Consider the following 22,870-nt stretch of genomic DNA (forward strand, 5'->3'; position numbering starts at 1 on the left):
GCAGTGTAATCCTTATGAACTTTGCATCTGACCACCAGCTGCACCAGGGAGCAAAAGGCTAGAGCTGCAAATCAAATGCAAGGTCCTCTTTATAGTATTTAAATGTTTTAAGCCACTGCCTTGCTGGTCTTCCCTAAACCTATGGGAATAGCCATATTTCAAATGGTGCCATAACTGACCTTGCATGATGGACTCTGACTGGTTCATTATGTCTGTGAGGTTTGTGACATCACAAGTAGCAAAAATCGGCACCAGAAAGCATGAATAATTTCAAAAGTAGCCATTATCACATAGTTAAATGACAGGCATAGACATTGCTTCTGTTATATGTAATATTACAGAAGGGCACCGATTTTCAGTGTTATAGTTTTGATGTAAGTATAATTTGGAGCTGGAAATGTTGGAGCCTAAATAATGAGAATACCCTCTGAACCTTACCTGTGCTCCCAATAAACAATTCTGAATGCATTTTCCGGGTTAGGTTTATGTGGATTCTGTTTCTCTTAACTAGCAAAAGACATCATCTTGGCTGTTCCAACTTATGCCAGTCCAAAATTTGCAAATGCTTTGGTCAATATTCAAAGTGATTTAGCTAGCCAGAACCAGTTCCTGGCCGGGACTAACTGCTAGTTTTCAGTGACACATAACCAGTTTGTGCTGAGCTAAAAACTGGCTATTTCGGGAGCATTCTAGGGGGGAATCTCGCCAGAGGACCTGTCCCTGCCCTCAACCAAGTTTATTCAGTTGGGAGAAAAAGTGTGTTTTTAATAGAGTCTTGAGATGAGGAAGAGATTGCTCAGCTCTGATGACCTCAGATAGAACTAGGGTTACCAGATGTCCGGATTTCCCCGGATGGCTTTTCAAAACCTGGCACTTTGTCCGGGTTTTGAACTTGCCTGACAAGAGCAGGAGGCAGGGCAAGGGTAGGGGGGTCCGAATTTTCCATTTGGAAAATCTGGTAACCCTAGGTAGAACATTCCAAAGAATTGGGATCAAGAAATTCATAGACTGCTGAATGCTTAATAAGGCCCTGATTCTATAAATGTTCGCCTAAAGTTAGGCATCCATATCAGAGCCTAACTTGAAAACATACCCAGGATTTGCTCCTAACCATGCCCACTTTTAGTGTTGGTGCTTTGTTAAAGAATTAAGTTTTTCAAGTTAGGCGCCTAACCTTTAATTACCGTATTTTTTGCTCCATAAGACGCACCTGACCATAAGATGCACCCACCTGTAGAGGAGGAAAAAACAAGAAAAAAAAATTCTGAATCAAATTGTGTTCGCTGTACCCTGTCCCTCCTCTGGTGGTCTAGTGGTAGGCTGGGACAGGGTATAGGTCATGTCTAGTGGTAGGCACGTGTAGTGCCAGCCAGCCCCAAGGCAACTAGCCCCCAGCCAATCCCAAGCCAGCCAGCCCCAAGGCAAAAGTCCTTCATCATCCCAGAAGACAGTTGCCATGACTTTGCCTGCAGAATTTTCTATCAAACTTTTTTGGGGTAGTGAATGACTTGTGCTTCCACTGCAATGACTCCATTTTGTACTCAGAGTCTCTGTGATAGACCCAAGTCTCATCTCCAGTCACCAAACAATGAAAAAAGTTCACTTGGTCTTCATGGAATTTCTCCTGACAGCACTGAAGCCTTGTCACCTGACATGGCATCAGCATTCTTGGAACCCATATTGCACTAAACTTGGACATGCCCAACTTTTCATGAATTATTTTCCAAACTGTACCTGCCGAGATGCCCTTCAGCTATTCAGGAAACTCATTCATCTGTCTGACGGAATTAAATCCTTGACTTTCTTGCACATTTCTGTGGAAGTTTTCACAGGCCGCCTGGTGTGAGGATCATCTTTAAAGAACTCTCTACCCCACTTAAACTGCTTGATCCAAAATTTTACTTTGTAGGATGATGGAGCAGACTCACTGTAAACTGCAGTCATGTGTTCATGGAACTCCTTTGGCTTTTCCCCTTCTTATGTATAACAATTTTTATTGAAAGAATCAAATAATCAGTACAATAGGATAATACAAAAATATGTTCAATACAATAAGAATTACAATAATATTTCATACAAATTTAAATCATTCTTTCAAATTTAATTTCCATATGAATTAATTCAATCTTATCTACACCCCCTCTTAATTCCATCCCCTACCCACTATCTTCCCGGCCTAAATGAAATCCCTCACCCTGAATGAAAGTTGACAACAATAAAGAATTAAAATAAATAACTGGAATGTAATTAGTAAACCTAATTTTCATAATAAATCATTGATAACCAAACTTCGTATTTTTGGTGAAAGATTCTGAATATAAGGATCCCAAACCTCCATAAAAAGACAAGTTTTTTTAGGCGAACCTCGAACCTCCCAACTCTCAAATAAAAATAAGCGATGTAATTGATTCCTCCAATGCCAAAAACTTGGAGATTATAAAAGGGTATGTTTGGAGAGAATGTACTTATAGAATTTTGCATAGGGCTTATTTTTCCTAAATTCAAGCTTTTCATGTGAATTTAATAGATACCCCAATTTGTATTAAATGTAATAAAGATCCTGGCACATTATCTCATGCTTTTTGGTTGTGTCCTTTGATCAACTCATTTTGGTCTACCATCCTATTATTTTGGGGTTCTTTATGGGGTAATTCAATAGTGGGTTGTCCTAGGGGAATAATTTTTGGTAAAGCATCAGCTTGTGGGGTTTTTGAAATAAAATGTCTTTTATTTCAGAAAGCCTGTATGATTGGGCATAAATGTATTATGCAATTTTGGTTTCCCCTTCTTTTGTGAGAAATTGTATCACTGAATGGTGCTCCAAATTTAGCAGTTTCTTACTTGATTCCTGTCTCTTGGAATGTTAGACTTGCACTGAGCCACAACTGTGCATGAATAACCTTGAGATATTTCACATAATGCACGGTCTTGTTTCAACGCACATTACTTTCTTTAAAAAAAATAAAATAAATAAATAAATGTGTTTATTAACAGTGAAGCAACACAAACAGCCGGGAGATAACAATCCCAGAACATGCAATCAAATAACACAAGGTATACAGGAACATCTGACATGTGTTAAGCAAACTAAAAGACAAATTCACCCTCTACAATTCAACACCCGGAGTCAGTGCAAACCCCACCTTTTACATTTTCTCCCATAAGTCCCAAGAAACCACCCCCCAGAGCCCACACAACAATCCACTCACTCCAGTCATTCACATCCCAAGATCAGCAACATGCACTCTCCCTCACGCACCAACCCCCACAGTCACTCCCCCCCCCTACCCCTAGAGAGAAGAGCTGCGTAAAGATAAAGTGTAAATCAAAAGAGCTGAGAAATCTACCAAAAGAGACGGATGGATCCCAAGAACCAAAAAGAATCCGCATCACTGAAGCGGGAGCCAGGCCCGCTCCACAACAGCGGTAGACTGCAACAAGCCATCCCACAAAGCAATGTAGTATTTCCCCTCAGGGCTAGAAACATCTTTATGCCATTGTCGTTCAAAAGTGGCCATTTCTGTCAATTTAGACGACACATCCCAGCGGATGGAGAATCCTCTGAGATCCAGCTAGATAAAATAGTTTTCTTGAGGACAAGTAAAACATTGTAAATGAAACGTCGTTGGGGGACAGACAGACCTTATTACTTTCTTTCATACTCAGATAAATTACGACAGGCATCCTGCAGGGATAATCGAATATTTTAATAGACATCCTGGACAAAACGTAGACGTGAGTTAGACGATGTGAAGACAGGTATAAGTGCCAAAAAGGTATCCAAAGTGCCCAGATAACCACTGCAGAGACAAAGTAAAGACCCTCACACACTCCCCCAGTGTTCACTGACTCCCTTCACACACCCACAAAGATCAGGATAAAAAAGTACATACCTGTCTAGAACATCAGCACCTAGTGTAGGAAAACCTAATAGAGCTGCACAGAGATGGCTTAAGTAGACTGGGGGATGGGCTAGTGAATCATAGGTGGACCCAGGCCCATAAGCCACTCTAACCACTACATTAATGGTGGAAAATGTGAGCCCACCAGAAAAACCCCAAATCCTACTCTGTAGAAACATAGAAGATGACGGCAGAAAAGGGCTACAGCCCATCAAGTCTGCCCACTCTGCTTACCCACCCCCTGTCTATGCCCTAATGACCCAATTTCCTTATCTTGACCCTCGTAGGGATCCCACATGGGTATCCCATTTATTCTTAAAGTCTGGCACGCTGTCTGCCTCGATCACCTGCACTGGAATCTTGTTCCAATGACCAACCACTCTCTCTGTGAAGAAATACTTTCTGGTGTCGCCATGAAATTTTCCGCCCCTGAGTTTGAGCGGGTGCCCTCTTGTGGCCGAGGGTCCCTTGAGAAAGAAAATATCATCTTCCACTTCGACACGTCCCGTGAGGTACTTAAATGTTTCGATCATGTCTCCCCTCTTCCTACGTTCTACTGCCAAATAGGTGCCACCTGCAGCCATAAGGGCTATTGGGGTTGTAGACAGGTGGGTATAGTGGGTCTTGGGGTCTCACCATAACCTATAAGGGAGTTTTGGTGAGATGTTTATCTGGCACCCTTTTTGTGAAGTTCACAGCAGTGCCCTGTAAGGGCCATGTCTGGGTGGCCTGCTCTGTTGCCATGTCTGGGTGGCCAGTCCGTCACAATGCTGGCCCCTCCCACGTCCAAATGGTCTTGTTCTGGGCGTTTGGGACTTGAAGAAGTGGTTAAAACGATACGTCGGGAGGGGTCTAGCTGCAATAGAAGCTAAGTTACTAATTTATTATGAATTGAATAAAAAAATATTTATTAGATGCAATAGATAGAATCAATAAAGTTACAATAGACGTGAATAGATGTACACTTTAAATACTCACTTGCTCTTAAAGTGATTATATTTTAGATGATTTGAAAGTTCAGCTTGCAGTAGCCCTATTTGGCCCGAATGACAGCTTTTCAAGGGGGAGAGAGAAAATATGGTTTGTCATTATCCTAAATAACAGCTGCCTGGTTAAAGTTTAGAAGAGAGCTGTGCCACTTCTCACGTACACAAGGACAATAAAGTGACTCTTAATGAGAACATATTCATTTTCAGCCAGCCAACTAGGGCTCTGTCAATGTTTACTCCGTGTTTACTGTCATGCTCTTCATGCTGATATCTCAAGCTGGGTTTTCAGGTAGAAGGGTGTGTATAGCCTAATAGAAGACCTACTCCCGATTCTCAGTGTTTCCACTCAGGAAATGTTAGGAAATTCTACTTTACGGAGAGGGTGGTGGTTGCCTGGAATGCGCTCCCGAGAGAGGTGGTGGAGAGGAAAACGGTGACGGAGTTCAAAGAAGCGTGGGATGAACACAGAGGATCTAGAATCAGAAAATAAGATTAAATATTGAACTAAGGCCAGTACTGGGCAGACTTGCACAGTCTGTGTCTGTGTATGGCCGTTTGATGGGGGATGGGCTGGGGAGGGCTTCAGTGGCTGGGAGGGTGTAGATGGGCTGGAGTAGGTTTTAACAGAGATTTCGGCAGTTGGAACCCAAGCACAGTACCGGGTTGAGCTTTGGATTCTTGTCCAGAAATAGCTTAGAAGAAAAAATTTAAATTGAATCAGGTTGGGCAGACTGGATGGGTCAGTAGGGTCTTTATCTGCCGTCATCTACTATGTTACTATGTAGGATTCTGGGTTCAAACTGTGTTTTTAAGTACTTGCATACTTTATAAAGCACAGTAGGGTCTTTATCTGCCGTCATCTACTATGTTACTATGTAGGATTCTGGGTTCAAACTGTGTTTTTAAGTACTTGCATACTTTATAAAGCAGAGTAGGGTCTTTATCTGCCGTCATCTACTATGTTACTATGTAGGATTCTGGGTTCAAACTGTGTTTTTAAGTACTTGCATACTTTATAAAGGGTGCTCAATCAGTTCATGGGAACCTCCCATTAATCAATAAGGAGTTCACCAGGGTATATCTGCGCATATATACCCGCAAACATCTTAAAGTACCACCTTAATATTAATTTAATAACTAGAATCTTTTTTTCAAAATAGTTGCCCAAAGTGCTGAGTGAAAACCTAATCAATGAGAATCCAAACATTAAATAGTATGAAGTCACTTGAAAAAGTTCCCGCTACATTGAAGCTTTGGAAATGTTCTTGGCATTTTTATATTTGGTATTTGATGTCACCTTTCATACTAGGGTAGGGAGGGATGATATTAATATGTGTGGGATTACTTGAAAGGTATTTTTGTTATAAAAAAAAACAAACAAAAAAAAAGGAAATTATAACAAATTTCAAGATGTGTGGAGGCCATTAATAGATTATTGTAAAGATTAAAAATATTCTTCCCTGTATAAAATTTTAAGACATTAAGGGGGGGAGGGGGGTGGGTATTTTTGATTATAATTGAAACAAATCATTTACATAAATAAATAAGGGAGAGGGTAATAGTTTATATTATGATGATTAATTATAGCATTTCAAGTGTATTTGAATGCTTAATTGATAAATGTCAATATTGTACTTGATTTAAGATTTGAAATGAATAAAGATTTAAAAAAAAAAAAGAAAGGTATTTTTGTTTAATTCATTTATTATAATATAATTAAATCAAAACAATGGGGGGAAGGGTAGGGGGAGTGTATTGAGAGATGTAATAGGTAATTTGGAAATTTATTTTGAAGGAATGATAGACATATGATGGAAATTAATATGGTAAATTTAAATGTAATTACTATTTTATTGTATTATATTATTGTATATTTATTGGATTTCTTCAATAAAATGTTATAACATATAAAGTTCCCGCTATCAGTAGCATAATGACCAATCAGTCCAATAAATCAAATCCAACTTAAAAGGGAACTTATCTTTTTGAAGACCGCAAATGTCCACATAATCAAGAGAGTCCCTTAAAGGGGGTGCCTCAGCTGTCAAAACAGAGGTAGGATTTTTTAAAGAAAAACTATGTCGTTCTCTATTAGGGTTACCATATGGCTCCAGAAAAAGGAGGACGGATTGAGACATCCAAGTTTTACTTCCATTGAAAGCAATGGAAGTAAAACTCGGATGTCTCAATCCATCCTCCTTTTTCTGGAGCCATATAGTAACCCTACTAGTGAGGTCAGGTAGAGCTACACAAATGAGCGGCTCAGCGTGATAGATTCAGCAGGATCTTATGACCTGCTCTGGCTCTTCCTCATTTCATCTAAAAATATCCAGCCAGGTGAGGAGGGTCATCCTGATTCAGTAGTGTTCACTCCCAGGCCTCAAGGGCTGCAAACAGGTCAGGTTTCAGAGTATCCCTAATAAATATGCATGAGAAATTTTCGTGCATACCATGTCCATTACTTACAAATCTATCTCACGCATCTTCATTATCCACCCAAAAACACAAGTCCAATTTGAAATAAGTCAACTCCTCATTCAAAAAACTATTTTAAAAATGATGTGCTCAGACCCATAACCAAAATACCACAGGATAGGCAAGGGTTACCATGGGACCATCATAGCCACCTAGGTCCCAGCAGCACATCTCCCTCTCACCTCCTCCACCCACCTACCCAGGTTCAGCAGTACCTCTCCTCTCATCTCCCCACACATCTCAGCAGCACCTCTCCCTCTCACCTGTCCACCCATCTAGGTCCCAGTAGCACGTCTCCTTCTCACCTCCACCCACCCAGGTCCAGCAGCAGCTCTTCCTCTCACCTCCTCCACCCACCCACCCAGATTCAGCAGTACCTCTCCTCTCATCTCCCCACACATCTCAGCAGCACCTCTCCCTCTCACCTGTCCACCCAGCTAGGTCCCGTAGCATGTCTCCTTCTCACCTCCACCCATCCAGGTCCAGCAGCAGCTCTCCCTTTCACCTCCTCCCCGGGTGCAGCAGCTCCCTTGAGTTATTTCCATGAGATAGTGGAGGGTGTGGTGACTTGCCCAACTTCAAGAGTGTCTGTGGGAGCAGGGAGATTCATAACTTACTACTCTAAGTTCTAAGCTACTCCACACATCAAATCTAATAGCAAGTGTCGCCTTTTTAAAAATGTACTAGGAAGAGAGGTTTGCTGATACAATGCTTCTGAACATGCCCATGCAATAGGGTCAGTTATGTAAACCTAGCAGCTCTCGGGCAGATAAGGGTCATGTCGATGCACCCAGGCTGCCCAGCTTCTCCCCTTCCTCTTCACACGCCACAGCATCTGTGCCACCATCTTTAATTTTCCTTTCCAACACTGATTCGCACGTCTAAATTCTATGAAGCAGTGTCTCGCAAACTTTGCGAGCTGGCGGCACACTACATTGGGGCCGCGGCTCAAGGGCATCCGGAAGTGCATGGACATCGACGTGATGGCATCACACACGAGTGGCATCATGTTGACATGCGGAGGCCCTCCAGACGGGGCCCTGAGACGCCAATAGGGGAGGGGGGGGGTGCTGAAAAAGAAAAAGCGCAGATAGGAGGAGAAAATCCGGGGAGGAGGAGAGGCTCCAGCACCGGCTGATTGCCTACAGGGATGTGCCACCGCCTCCCCAGGGTTTGGCAACACACCTGGAGTCTCATGTGCCACGGCACACATTTTGCTATACTTCTATAAAGGATGCCTATGTTAGGCGTTGGTATGATCCTAAATTGATGCCTATATTAATTACTTAAACAAGCTCTTAATTGGGGAAAAAAAATCATAATAATTGGCCTACCCTAATAATAGGTGCCTACCCGATTCTATAAAAGGTGTGCACCTATCGTATGGTACCTGGTGGCACCCAACACCTATATTGGCATGTTTGGGTATAGAGACAGAGATGGGAGCCATTAGGTGCGATTCGGAAAAGAACTTAGGCAACTGCAATTTAGGTCAGTAAAACTCTGGCCTACACTACTGGCGCCTAAGCTTTGCGATAGGTGCGATTCTCTAAATGGCGCCAATTTGGACGCCATTTAAAGAATCTGGCCCACAATTCTTGTGTATGATATGGTCTTAAAGAACATAAGAATCGCCGCTGCTGGGTCAGACCAGCGGTCCATCGCGCCCAGCAGTCCGCTCACGCGGCGGCCCTCAGGTCAAAGACCAACGCCCTAACCGAGACCAGCCCTACCTGCGTTCGTTCTGGTTCAGCAGGAACTTGTCTAACTTTGTCTTGAATCCCTGGAGGGTGTTTCCCCCTATAACAGCCTCCGAAAGAGCATTCCAGCTCTCCACCACTCTCTGGGTGAAGAAGAACTTCCTTACGTTTGTACGGAATCTATTCACTTTCAACTTTAGAGAGTGCCCTCTTGTTCTCCCTACCTTGGAGAGGGTGAACAACCTGTCTTTATCTACTTTGTCTTGAATCCCTGGAGGGTGTTTCCCCCTATAACAGCCTCCGAAAGAGCATTCCAGCTCTCCACCACTCTCTGGCTGAAGAAGAACTTCCTTACGTTTGTACGGAATCTATCCCCTTTTAACTTTAGAGAGCGCCCTCTCGTTCTTCCCACCTTGGAGAGGGTGAACAGTCTGTCGTCATCTACTAAGTCTATTCCCTTCATTATCTTGACTAAAGATACCATCTTGGACGCCGTGTCAGGATTTATTGTATGTGGGGATGCACTAAAGTCAGCAATCGTCGCTAAACCTGTTTTCACAACTTTAGCAACAATCGCTATTACCGTGTTTTTCCCCTCGATCGCCCATTTCCGATCCGGCCATACAAATTAGTCTTTTCTGTTCTCTTACAGTGTATGCGTATATGATGTTGTCTGAAAAACCACAATGCACTATGGTACAAAAATAGAGCTTTTTATTATCGCCCTTGGGTACATACAGGCATTTGTAAAGAAAATTCCTGGGGTTCAGTCCATTCAAGGCAGGAATCGCTCCGACGCACAGGGCAGATTCCAAGCGCTGCCTAAACCCTCGCTCAGAACGGGTGAATCCCAGAAGGAAATGTCCTGTAGGTCCATCCTGCCACTGCCACACTTTCCTGGCACAATGCGCTAATTTTGGAGGGCGATCCTGCGCCCAATCCCTCTTGTGCCATTGCTGGAATTCACAGTCAAGTGTCATGTAGCTGCCCTCAGGAATAGGGGCAGCATATCCACGTTAAAATTCACAGAGTGCAAACAAAATTAAAATCAGATTATCAAAGCCTTATGGTTAGAGCATTGGCCCCAGGTAAAGGAGAAGGTTACAGGATACACGTTCAAGATTCACCTGTACCACTTAAGGGTAAAGCTATCAACAAGTGGTATTGTTAAAACATGTTTATTTTAATGTTAACCCCAGTTATTAGTAACAGGAGTTAGTGGTAAATTGATCATTTCCCCATTTAGTGTAAAGAGTATCAGTCTCTGGTAAGCAGAGCTGATATTGTGATGTCATAATGACGCATTCCACCAATGCCTAAGAGCCAACCTCATCAGTGATGTCACAATGCCTTGATTCCCCTCATTTTTTATTACATACAGCTTTAATTAAGGGGCCACTGTTAAGGCAGGTTATTTTACTGTTAATCTCATCTATTATTAACTAGATCTCATTGCATAAAATAGGACCCTTTGCTAAATTAGTACGAGTTGGTGGTAAAATAGCATCTTAATATTAGCCCCTTTGATAACTAGGCCCCTTAATCTTCACAAAGGTTGGCAATAAGGTGCTAGTCTTACTGTGGCTTTCTCTGGTTATTATTATCTATACTGTGGTGTAAACATTAGAAATATCTTAAGAAAAGTAGTGTCCCTTTACTAGAGTTCCGGTTACGGAAGCCTAACTCCACGGTAAACAAACGACCTATCACATTCAACATTTTTTTTTTTACATCAAATGATTTGCCGAGGGCTTCTGCTGATATTCTGTCTCTAACAGACCTGTAAACACATCTGGAGTAGGGCTGCCAGATTTCCTCTTTAAAAAAAAAAAAAAAAAAGAGAACACCTGGCTCCGCCCCTTTCCACCCCCAGCCACGCCCACACACAAAACTCCTGCGTCCTTTCCCGAGGTCTAGAGGGCCTCTGCGCATGCGAGGACATCGACGCCCTGCACAGAGGGATTCCAGACGGGGCCCCCGAGCTCAGGGACTTCCATAACCCAGCCAAACTGTCGGGTTTTGGAAATCCCTCCAGGCACCTGGACGGTCGTCTAAAAAGAGGACCCCAGACGTTTCAGCCGATTGAACTGATTTCTCCGGTTCGGTTCTTAGTGTCTGAGAGGCAGAGGAGGGAGGGGGGGGTCAGCCGCAGTCCTGCTCTCTCCTCCCAGGCTCATGTCCTTGCGTTGAAAAAGTGGGGCCTCCATCAACCTTTGCTGCACCCAGAAATGTCAGCAGATGACTCCAGAGATGCGTTTTAGTCTGGACTCGAGCTTCCTTCCAGTGTACCTGTGTCACTGTCCTGTTAAAATAAGAATCACAATCCTATTAGGCACTCTATAATATCAATCCACTCAAAGATTTTTCAAATTCTTGTTTAAATTTATATCATGCTTTATGAAGCAGCTTATGATACTTTTAAAAGCCATTTGTCCGCTTGTTGGTTCCTGCAGTATAATGTGGCAGCGCTCGTCACTGGATCACCCAAATGTGCCCTCTATTCTATTCTCTTTTTTTCTTTTTTATATTCTTCACACTGTTTCTAATTCTAATTTTTCATACTGTTTCTGTGCTCTTTAATAAATATATAAATATGCTAATATCTTTAAAGTCATTTCCAGAATCTTTGTCATGACCTCATCCACCCCTATTTTCATTTAGATTTTTTTATATTCTCCCTTTTTTAGATATAACTTTATCATTTTTTTTTTTTTAACTTTTATTTTTTATATCTTTATTAATATTAATAAACTTGAAACTTGGAATTGTAGAAAGTGGCTTCTAACATTTAAGTACCAAGATTGCGTCTACAAATGCAAATAAATACCAATATTACAGTTACAAACTATCCCTTGGATTCTATTCATCGATTCGATCGGATTCTATCGACGACCTATGTGAATGGACGATGAGAAACTTCCTCAAACTAAACAGGTCGACGACGGGAATACTACGTATGGTTCGGAGACCATAACTCTCAACCTAGCACAGCACTAGAACTGCCGAAAGCAATTCCTCCAAAGCACCGGACTCCATCTTAAACAATTGAGGTTCAATAAAGACCAGTCCTGACCCAGGACAGTAGCACAGTCTGTTCTAATACCATATCTAGGGCTCCTTTTACTGAGCTGCAATAGCGGTTCTAGCACGCGCTACTATTCTGCGCGCTAAAAACGCTATCACGGTTTAGTAAAAGGAGCCCTTAGTCTATTGGAACTCATCAGCGATGGCCACGTGCAAATTTAGCACATCTTCGCTACTCTCCACCAACCTCATTTGCAGGAGCATTTTTGGGGAGAATGACTCGTTCTCTTTAAAATCGCTACTACAACGGCTGCGACAGCGGCCCGTCGGTTTTTAACATGAATTTTCGAGAATCTAGCCCTTGGTGACCCATTCCCTCTGCCAGGCAGTTTGTGTTGGGAGGGGCAGAGCCTGGCAGGCCACGAGTGCGTACCGCGTTCAAAAGACGGTCACTGCGATGCACTAAGGGCTCCTTTTACTAAGGTGCGCTAGCGTTTTTAGCGCACGCAGGAACTTACCACGCGCTACGCTTCTAGAACTAACGCCAGCTCAATGCTGCACGCAGCAATGTAGCACGCGCTATTCTGCAAGTTAAAGCCCTTTCGCACCTTAGTAAAAGGAGCCCTAAGTCAGCTCAGTCGAGAGCAAGGAAAGAAATATTGTACTCCGCCTAGAAGCTGATTATGGAGCGGAATATAAATGTTGAAATAAATAAATACTGGACACTTGAGAGGGAAGAAAAGGGGAGATGTTGGACATGGAGGGGAGGTTAGGTCTTAAGCCATCTTGGGGGGTGGTTGAAGTATTGCTTAGGATATCAGATACAAATGAACGGGGCAGAGTTCCTCCATGGACCCTAATAGAGATCTACAGAAATTATCATTTTGAACCGAATATATTTGGTGGGAAAATGGAAAGCAGAGAAGGAAACGGCAGACAAATGCTTCACCATTACCCCTGAGCACTTTCATGTACCTGGCAAGGCAAGTACCCTCAGGGGTCCTGAGGCGTAGACCTTACACTCAGCAAACTTACCCAGCCCTTCTTGCAGTAGAACTGGGCGAATGTATCCTGGAGGTACTGGGTCCCAAATCCCATGACTCTGCTGACCGGATAGTTGCAGATGCCTGCCACCTTGGCCGTCAAGTGCACTGAGAAGGCGAATTTCATCTCCTCGGGCGTTCTCTCGCCAACCGTGCTCTTCACTTCCTTGTCCAAGTAGGCGTCTGCCAACTGCTTGAAAGTTGAGTAGGACATGTCTTGGAAGAAACTGTTAAGCTTGGGATCATCCCTGATCTGTTTCATTTCATGAGAAAACGGGGGAAGTAGTATTTAATATTGTATATCTAGAAGCCTTGTCGCACAACACATTTCAAATCCTAAGGTTTCAAAGTCAACTATCTCACCACAAAGCAACCATTAGAATTCTTAGCAGTTGGTGCTCTTGAATCTGAGCTCTGAATACGCAGGACGTGAATCCGTGCAGCGCGACCAAAGTTGTGTGCACAAATCTGTGCGCATTGCTGGTTTGCGCATGCAACTTAATTGTTTAACGAGCCAATCAGCACTAATAATTAGCAAATGGCAAGTGATACCTGGCACCAGTTGGACTTTACACACTTTCTAAGCACAGCTTTCTAAGCAGATTCTATGAAGTGGTATGCATAAATTCTAGTGTGTGGATCTCAAAGGGGGGTGTGGCCAGGGGAGGAGCATGGATGGGTCATGGGCATTACTAAAATTTAGGCACATTGTTATACAAGATGCTCAATCTCCACACAACTTAGGTTCAGGTATTTAAGCCTGGTTTTCACTGCCACACATGTGATTCTATAAACTGCACCTAACTTCAGAGGCATTTTATAGAACTGGGCTAAGCACTGTCCTTTTTAAGCGCCTTTTTAGTTACGGTAACCAGTTGTCCGGATACGTCCTCCTTTTCAGGACATGTCCGGGGGGTCCGGACGGCTTTTCTAATGCCTCCTCAAATCGCGTCGGGCAGGGAGGAAGTCCGTGCATTCGCGGATACCTCATGATGACATCGCATGCCATTCGTGCACGCCACGTGCTGACATCATGCGCATGCACGCATGTGTGCGGCATCTGTTCATCCGCAGACTTCCTCCCTGCCCGACAAGAGCAGGCAGCGGGGGTGGGGCCAGAGCGGGACTGGGAGCGGGATTAAGGCTTTACTGGGTGGAGATGGGCAGAACTGGAGGGCCTGGGGGTAGGTCTAGGGGGGGGGGGGTCCGGATTTTCCAACTGGAAAATCTGGCAACCCTATTTTTAGTGCCGATTTATTAGGCCCTAAATTCACTAGAATTTTTTTTTTTCCCTGGATACTTTTCTTAGATTAGGAGACATAAAAAGTGCATAGATCAGAACCAATGTTGTTCTAAGCAGAACTTCAATGGAGCCAGGATTCTGTGCATCCCACTCACCTTTTGATTCCACTGGTCCCCTTTACGCTGGAGCAGAGTCGCTATTCTCCTTATCAAGGCTTCTAGAAAAAAAAGAGAAAACCCATACATTTTAGTATTTTGCTCTCTTAGGCAATGAAATCGCAAGGCACAGGCGGAATAGAAATCCCTAATGTAATGTAATGTAAATAAAACATGCCCTAGTAAGCCACAATGGCAAGAATCATTTAGTGATGGGGAGCCAGAAGAGCTGAGTTCAAATCTTTCCACTGTCCCTGGGGACCTTGGACTCACTGCATTTGTGTTCAATGTGTTGCAAAGTTTAGCTTTATTAGTTTTGCTTGACTGCCTTTCAGACTGAACTACCAAGGAGGGATTTAGAACAATCAACATATCGGACTAATAAACTAAACGTCCAGATAAAGCGCTCTGGCGGTATACCAAATTCCACGAAAGAAAGAAAGAAAATAGGACAGTAACCTACATAAAGTAACAGGTACAACTCTAAAAATAAAGACAGAGAAGGGAGTAATCTGCAAGGAGCAGTAGGTTAAACCCTGAAAATAAAGGAGGGTAACCTGCACAGAGTGGAAAGTATAGTCTCAGCCACCTTACTGGGCAGACTAGATGGGCTGGGCTAGGGTTACCGGATGTCTGGCTAGTGCACCTTAGTAAAAGGACCCCTATGTTACTATGTAAGATACCTGCATGCCCTCAAGACCTGTGGTACAAGAAAGAACTTTAAAACAGTCAGATAGAATGGATCAGGACTCAATACTTTGAAGAGAAAAAAAAAAAGAAACAGGTAAATTTAGAGAGGGAAGAAGCTTTAAATCAAGTGAAAAATATAATTTGTATTTTGGATGCACGGAAAACCCCTTTCACGAGTGGATTCAGAGTCCAGGATAGGAGAGAACACGTTTTACTCGCTCACATGTACATGGCAAAAAGAAATATCCTCATATCTGGGCACAGGGTGTGGTTTAATTAATTAACTGTATTTCTACACAGACTGGACTAACCAGTTTTTTGATCTCCATCATCAGGAAGGTCCCCGTCCGTGCTTTGTTTTCGGCTTCCATCCTGCAGGGCCTCGTTCTCCTGAACGATAAGCTCTATCTCCTTAGATACTTTACTGCAGTAAATGTCAGAGTTCTGCTTGCCTGGAAAAGAGGAAGAGCCGAGGTCTTCACACGCTGTCATAAAAGAATGACATCAAAGAAGCAGTGTCTTCAGAGCCACCATTTATTCGTGTCACCTTTTTTTTTTATTCATTTCTCTGACACCATAAAAAGAAAATTCTGGAGTACAGTTTTCTAAAAACACATTTATATCCCAGCTTACTCCTCCCACTGTACAAACATAAACTATTTGCATTCCCAAAAGTAGTCCACTATGGACAGGGCTGGAAACCATCATTTGACCTTGAGGGGAAACATTGCTCCCAGACATTCACTTGGCTTTTATGGTGCAAGGATTCACTATACATGTGAGTGATTTATCTGCATCTATAAATAAGCCGTAGTCTGCCGATATCGTATGAGGGTAAGAAAAAGCTATACAGAGAGAAGGCAGAGCTGCAAGTGACCCAGTTCCTGGAGGAAGACTTTAGCCCAGTCCTGGCTTTTAAGGTGTCCTTCCATGCCCAGATGCATTTTCATACCTGTAATGTTGATTCCAAAGGGAGGGAGGGGGGACACGTGCCACAATTACAGGAAGAGTAAGGTTTGCAAGTCTCAGCAGTGACCTAAAAAGTTGCCCAAAAACTGGGTCACTCGGCAACTTTCTGAAAGGATGACTCAGTCAGGCGTGCCACAAACACTCATTCCAGAGCAAGCCATTCAGCCTCAGAACCATGTGCTTTGAACTTCTTGCTTTGAACTTCGGAGCACTTTCTTCTCAACCTAGGGAAACTCAGGGCAAGCTGGACCACAGGCCAACAGGAAGATCCCACAACATTATTAAATGGTCACAATTCTGCTGCCAGACTCTACAAGTCCAGACAAGAAACACAAAAATCTATCGTGTGCAGAGCCGTCAGCTTAATAAGAAAGAAAAATGGCCCCATGCTCCCTCCCGAACAATACTACCACCTCTCAGACCATTTCATTTACAGACAACGGTAGCATAAGCCTGCCAACTGGGCCCAGGTTCTCAGGACAGGGTTGATCCATTCCTGGGTTTACTCCCAGTGCATGCTGGGATTTGTAACCTTGCTTTCTTTTTCATAGAGAAGGCAATGGAGAAATCAGAACTACAAGTCCCTGCATGCAACAGGGTAAACCCAGGTCTGGATCAACCCTGTCTTGTAAATCTGGGTCCAGTTGGCAGTCTTATGCTACTGCTGTCTTGATCAACTTCTCTCCGCCCCCTCCAAAAATGACCCCCACACCAAAAATAAAATGATATTTTAGTGTGTGGGTGGCACAAGTGACTGCAAAAGTGACTTTTTAACCTGAAGTCAGCATGCATTATTGTTTGCTGCAGTTTAGTAAAAGGATCCTTGTGTGTTTACTAGCAAACAGTACAGGCACCACCGTGTGGGTTTTTTTTTTTTAAACCAGGTGAATTAATTGAAAAAAAAAATCATGGCTGTGATATCCTACACAGGCCCTCTATTACAAAGGCGCACTAAGCGTTTTAGCGCAGATTTGGTGTGCTAAATCAGCATGTGCGCTAACCGCCAATGTGTCCATAGAATAGCAAGCATTAGCGTGTAGCACGTGTATAGCGCTCGCTGAAAAGCTTAGCGCACCTTTGTCAAAGAGGGGGACAGTACAGTGTCTGGGGAAAAAAATGGGACCCCTTATATACGCCCTCCTTTACTCATATAAGCATCGGAGAAGTTACCGCCGCCGGCGCTAAAACCCACGCTACGCGTTAGTGAAGGAGGTAGGATAGTTTCAAAATACTTTGTAACTGTTTAAACTTTTCCTATGACCTTTGAAAATACATTAGTTTCATGGGAGGTGGGGGGGGGGGGGTTTCTTAGTTAATTCACAATTTGAGTTCTAAGTGTCCTTCTTCGACCCTGACACATCGCAGTGTTCAAAGCCACCAAGCTGTCGACTCAGTGAATTCTAGGGTTTCATCTATTGTTCTCGCTGGAGCTCCCAACTGTTACAAAATAAAACACCCAGAAATGTTTCAAGTTTCGGGCAGAAATTTCCGCCGCCGTGGGATGTTTTGGGGTTATGTGTGAAAATGTTGAGGGTCTTGTTTGTACCGGACACGGTGTACAATGTATCGCATGGTAACATTTCATGGGCTGCAGCGGTGTTCTGACCTACACATCGGCTCATCTCCGCCCTAGTGTGTAGGAGCAAGGGATAGGGAAGGCTACAGTGGCCTTGAAATGGTTTTTTTTTTCCCACTGCATAATCATTAAATAAACTTCTAAGAAACATTGTATTGCGCTCTTGAGTTCTACAGTAGCACAAACCAGTCTGAAATGGGAATACAGTGTTGTAATAGAGCAAAGCCACCAAACTGGGCCAGTAGATTAAGCAAGTGGTTTATGTGGTTTCACATCACAAAGGCCTCGTGACACTCACACTCAAACTTAAAACATACATATTTGCAGCTAATTTAATTTCAGTTTAAACAAAATCCCATAGGACCTATTTTTATCTAAAGCAGGGCTTTCACAATTAATGCACAGATTTTAATGTTTTGCAACAACGAAAACGCCAAAATCTCCCACAGGGAACAAGGAAAATCCCAAAACAAAGAAAAACTGTGGAAACAAAGCTCCCGATAAAAAGAACTGTAATAACAAATATTCTTCACAGATAAAAGTAACGTAGGCGATATAAAATCAATCCAAATGATACACAGCAAAGGGCGGTGGTGAAGACCCGACCTGTGTTTTGGTCCGATGGAAATACACCACAAAATTTAATGTTGAGACATTTGTAGCTTACGATACACCCCATCCACCCCTATTTTCATTTAGATTTTTTTATATTCTCCCTTTTTTAGATATAACTTTTTTATCTTTTTTTTTTATCTTTTTTTTTTATATCTTTATTAATATTAATAAACTTGAAACTTGGAATTGTAGAAAGTGGCTTCTAACATTTAAGTACCAAGATTGCGTCTACAAATGCAAATAAATACCAATATTACAGTTACAAACTATCCCTTGGATTCTATTCATCGATTCGATCGGATTCTATCGACGACCTAAGTGAATGGACGATGAGAAACTTCCTCAAACTAAACAGGTCGACGATGGGAATACTACATATGGTTCGGAGACCATAACTCTCAACCTAGCACAGCACTAGAACTGCCGAAGGCAATTCCTCCAAAGCACTGGACTCCATCTTAAACAATTGAGGTTCAATAAAGACCAGTCCTGACCCAGGACAGTAGCACAGTCTGTTCTAATACCATATCTAGGGCTCCTTATACTGTATCCAGCGTTCCACATTGTTGTCCACACACATTTGGATGACTCCACGCAAACTTAATTTTTGTGGTGTATTTCCATCGGACCCCAGAGGAAGGTTTTCCAACCGAAACACGTACCGTGTCGGGCCCGCACCACCAGTCTTTGCTGCGTACTATTTGGATTGATTTTGTATTGCCTGCATTGCTTTTATCTGTGATGAATATTTGTTATTAAAAATTTTTTTTATCAAGAGCATCGTTTCCACCGGTTTTCTTTGTTTTCGGATTTTAATGTTTCTCCACTTATAAACACACCTCCTGTCATGTACAGAAAGCCTGTTTCTAGTGGGCGCCCACTGTGCATTCATTTTCTCTCTCTTTCATCCTCTGAAGATCACGACGGAAATCCAGAGAGGCCCCCCCTCCCCCCCCGCATCTGCACAAGGCGCAGAGAAAGCAGCAGATCATACGTAAAGAGATAAAGTTGAGGTGTCCATTTATTCAAGGGATTTAAAAGATCTCACATACGAAATACCCCCACCTGACCAAGTTTTACCCAAACTGGGCTGCATCTGGGGTTACTAATGAGAGATCATATATCAAAAAAAAAAATTCCTTTCATAAAGGGCTCCTTTTACGAAGCTGCATTAGGGCATGAATGCGTGGAATAACATAGAAACATAGAAATAGACGGCAGATAAGGGCCACGGCCCATCTAGTCTGCCCACCCTAATGACCCTCCCCTACCTTTGCCTAGTGAATAGATCCCACGTGTTGATCCCTTTGGCCTTAAAATCAGGCACGCTGCTGGCCTCAATCACCTGCAGTGGAAGACTATTCCAGCGATCAACCACCCTTTCAGTGAAAAAGAATTTCCTGGTGCGCTACATTGCCAGGATTGAGCTGGCATTAGTTCTAGCTAGAAACGCTAGCACACCTTAGTAAAAGGAGCCCAATAGTGACTCAATCTTTCATAAAAGAAGCATATATAGACAGAAATAAAACAAAATCTAAATGGAATATGGCGATACCTCTTTTATTGGACTGAAAAAGGTATCACCGTGTTTCATATTACCTTTCAAAGTGGACGATGACAGCGACCACACCATTGTACACAAGAAGCCGTAAGCCATGTTAACTCTGGTATCTCCCTGGCATTGAATAAGTCATTCTCACCCTCACCCCTCCATCCCAGCGACTTACCATTTCTGGCTGGCTTGTAGACCTGTTGCAGTGGAAGAAAATTTGGCCTCTTGGGTTTGCCCACATTTTTGCTGGCTGTTTCTGAGCTGCTTCCCTTCTCCTCCTCCGAGGTATTTGGCTTAATAGAGATAACTCTCCTGAGACTGGCTCTCTTTTTGAGATTTTTGCCCGGGCCCAGGGACATATAAGTTCTTTCCTGCTCCACATAGCTGGCTGTGTGATCTCTCTCAGCCTTTTTAACCTCCTTACTCCCCTCCTCTTTCCTCTTGGAGAAAAAGCTGAAAATAGTCTTTATCCAGGATGTCTGTTTTTTCACTTTTTTCATGTTTAGGAGACTCTTGTCTACCTCTGTGGAACCATGTTCCTTATCCTCCTGTTTCCCAGAAGCTGGAGCTTTCACCACATTTTTCTGCTCCACCGGGCTCTCCCTTTCTCTTTCACCTCTTACAATCTTTTCGGCAGTTTTTCTTCCTGTATATTGCACATAGTCACTTTCTGATCTCTGCAGATTTTTAACTCTTTTGCCTGTCCTCTCCTGTCTTCTGGTTTTGCTTTCATAATTACTCAGACTGCGCCTGACATATATTTCCAAAACCTTCTTTGCCTCCTGTCGGTCCAGGGATAGGAATTTGCTCCCTGCATTGGCTTCTGTTTTCACAGAATTGCTTCGGTCACCCATTGCTGTTTCACCTGCAAGGAGAGAGCCACACAAAGTCAATAACTGCCCGTCTGCCTAGCTGTTGAAGAAATCTTAATGTCTGTATTAAATATGTCACCTGATTCGTTTTTGGATTTTGCTTTCGTCACATCTGCACACTCCAAGCTCCTCCTATGAGCCCACAGGCACATTAGGAAAAGAGCAGAGTTTTAACCTATGTCAGGTGGCAGCTCTGTTCAGAATTAAGGAAGTCATTGGACACAGGGGGTTTGGCCAGCCATTCTGTCATAAATGCAAAGCACATGAAGTCTAGAATAGAGAAGACCCAAAGGAAGGGCCAGACCCAAGTCACCAAGACACTGATCCATGGCGCGCCAAGAGGCCATCTCACCATTGTTAATAATATCATTTTAAAAGTTTAACAATGAAATGCATGAGCTTTTTGTGATAGTGTCTCTCAAACTGTGTGCCACGAAAGATTCCAGAATTTTATTTTATTTTTAAAAAATTCCCATCATAAATATACACTAGAATAGATGACATATGCATTGTGTACACAACGGTCTGTCAAGGTCATGAGCGCCTGTGTGCGTAAGAATGCAACCGCTCAGACAGGCATCATTCTTTGACGTGATTGAAAGTAGAGAATGACACGGTGACAAAATTCATCACCGTTCCCGTCCCCGCAGATAACCGCGGGAAACCATCTTCATGTCATTCTTTAAAGAGAGAGGGAAGAATCAGAGTTTGATTAGCCACAACCACTGACCCTCAAGCTTTGCTTTGAAGAATGCTGGTGTAGAAGGACTGAGGTTGAAACAGACACTACAGAATGACAGTCTCTGGTATCCAGAGCAGAGATTGTGATGTCATAATGCCTCATTCCACCAGTGCCTAAGAGCCAATCACATCAGTGATGTCACAATGGCTTCATTATCCTTGGCTCACATAAGAATCAGAGTATGAAGGGCCACAACCACAGACCCGCAAGCTTTGCTTTGAAGAATGCTGGTTTAGAAGGACCGAGGATGAAATAGACACTAGAAAATGACATGGGATTATTTCCCGCGGTTATCCGCGGGCACGGGAACGGTGATGAATTCTGTCACCGTGTCATTCTCTACGGCACCTAATAAAAATGATTGAAGTAGTTTACAAATCAATTGCTCCTAGCTTATGAGATTCAATGCACCCTAGCACCACAGAAATATCTCAGCATATAATGAGGAAAAACATAAAAGTTTCAGTTTTCCTACTTTAAAAGCGGAACGCGAGTTTAATCCTGGAACGTTTTGGACACACTGCAATGTGGGCACTCGAATGTTTTGCCCCACTTCCCGGGGGCTAAAAGTGCTCCGTATGTAGGGCTCATTTTACTAAGGTGCGCTAGCGTTTTTAGCGCCAGCGGGGAATTTACCGCGCGCTACGCGTCTAGAACTAACGCCAGCTCAACGCTGGCAATGTAGCACGCGCTATTCCGTGAGCTAAAGCCCTAACGCGACTTAGTAAAAGGAGCCCTTAATCTCACCCCAGCTTGTATTCAAATTTCTCGGGCATGTCGGTACGTACATCTGTGTCTCAATTAAAATCAGATACTGTAATGGTTAAACGAGAGACGCCACTCAGAATGATTTCAGTCATCTCTAGTGCGGCAGAATCTTAGAAATAAACGTTACCTTTCAGCTCTTCTTCGGCTCCTCGGAAGATCTACGATCAGTGCAGCATTGGAGAAGTTCCTGGCGACTGGGGCTCGTTATTAGGTCAACTGTATTTATACGTGCAGTCAGCGGGACACGCCTCTGCTCTCTTTCAACAATAAAGGCAGGAGTTAGCAGTGCAAACAGAAGAGAGAGACCAAAAGGCTTTGTTAGACCGAGTGCAAGAGTTTGTAAGTGCCTCTAGGCATGCATCTGACCATGGGACAGATAAGTGCTGCCTATTATTCCCCTCCCCCCCCAGGGCAAGATTAATGCATAGGCAAACTAGGCCTGTGCCTAGGGCCCAAACATGGTGTCAGGTCAAATGCGCGCCGGTACAAAGGCACGCGCAGACAACTGAGCGCCACGCGGAGGCGCGCGCCGAAGAAAATGACTGTTTTAAAGGG

At 43.2% G+C, this 22,870-nt stretch overlaps 1 protein-coding gene across 1 annotated transcript; it reads right to left on the reverse strand.

The window, feature by feature from the left end:
• Positions 1-9,758: 9,758 nt before the first annotated feature.
• LOC117347020 lies at positions 9,759-22,568 on the reverse strand. Its single transcript, XM_033917303.1, has 6 exons — positions 22,443-22,568; positions 20,109-20,798; positions 15,533-15,673; positions 14,532-14,593; positions 13,126-13,386; positions 9,759-11,368 (listed from the first exon to the last, which is right to left on the reverse strand). The coding sequence occupies exons 2-6, from the start codon at positions 20,785-20,787 to the stop codon at positions 11,324-11,326; spliced, it is 1,188 nt and encodes a 395-aa protein (XP_033773194.1). The 5' UTR covers positions 20,788-20,798; positions 22,443-22,568; the 3' UTR covers positions 9,759-11,323.
• Positions 22,569-22,870: the final 302 nt, after the last annotated feature.

Source organism: Geotrypetes seraphini, chromosome 13 (assembly GCF_902459505.1).
Source record: "Geotrypetes seraphini chromosome 13, aGeoSer1.1, whole genome shotgun sequence".
NCBI classification, from domain to species: domain Eukaryota; kingdom Metazoa; phylum Chordata; class Amphibia; order Gymnophiona; family Dermophiidae; genus Geotrypetes; species Geotrypetes seraphini.

What these genes read in the sequence shown, in the direction of transcription:
- LOC117347020 (XM_033917303.1), bottom strand. Translation starts at nt 20,787, where the DNA reads ATGGGTGACCGAAGCAATTCTGTGAAAACAGAAGCCAATGCAGGGAGC. An exon ending in TGATGGAGATCAAAAAACTG is followed by an intron (nt 14,594 to 15,532) that starts GTTAGTCCAGTC and finishes TTTTTTTTCTAG; the next exon opens with AAGCCTTGATAAGGAGAATA. An exon ending in TCTACTGCAAGAAGGGCTGG is followed by an intron (nt 11,369 to 13,125) that starts GTAAGTTTGCTG and finishes TTATTTTAACAG; the next exon opens with GACAGTGACACAGGTACACT.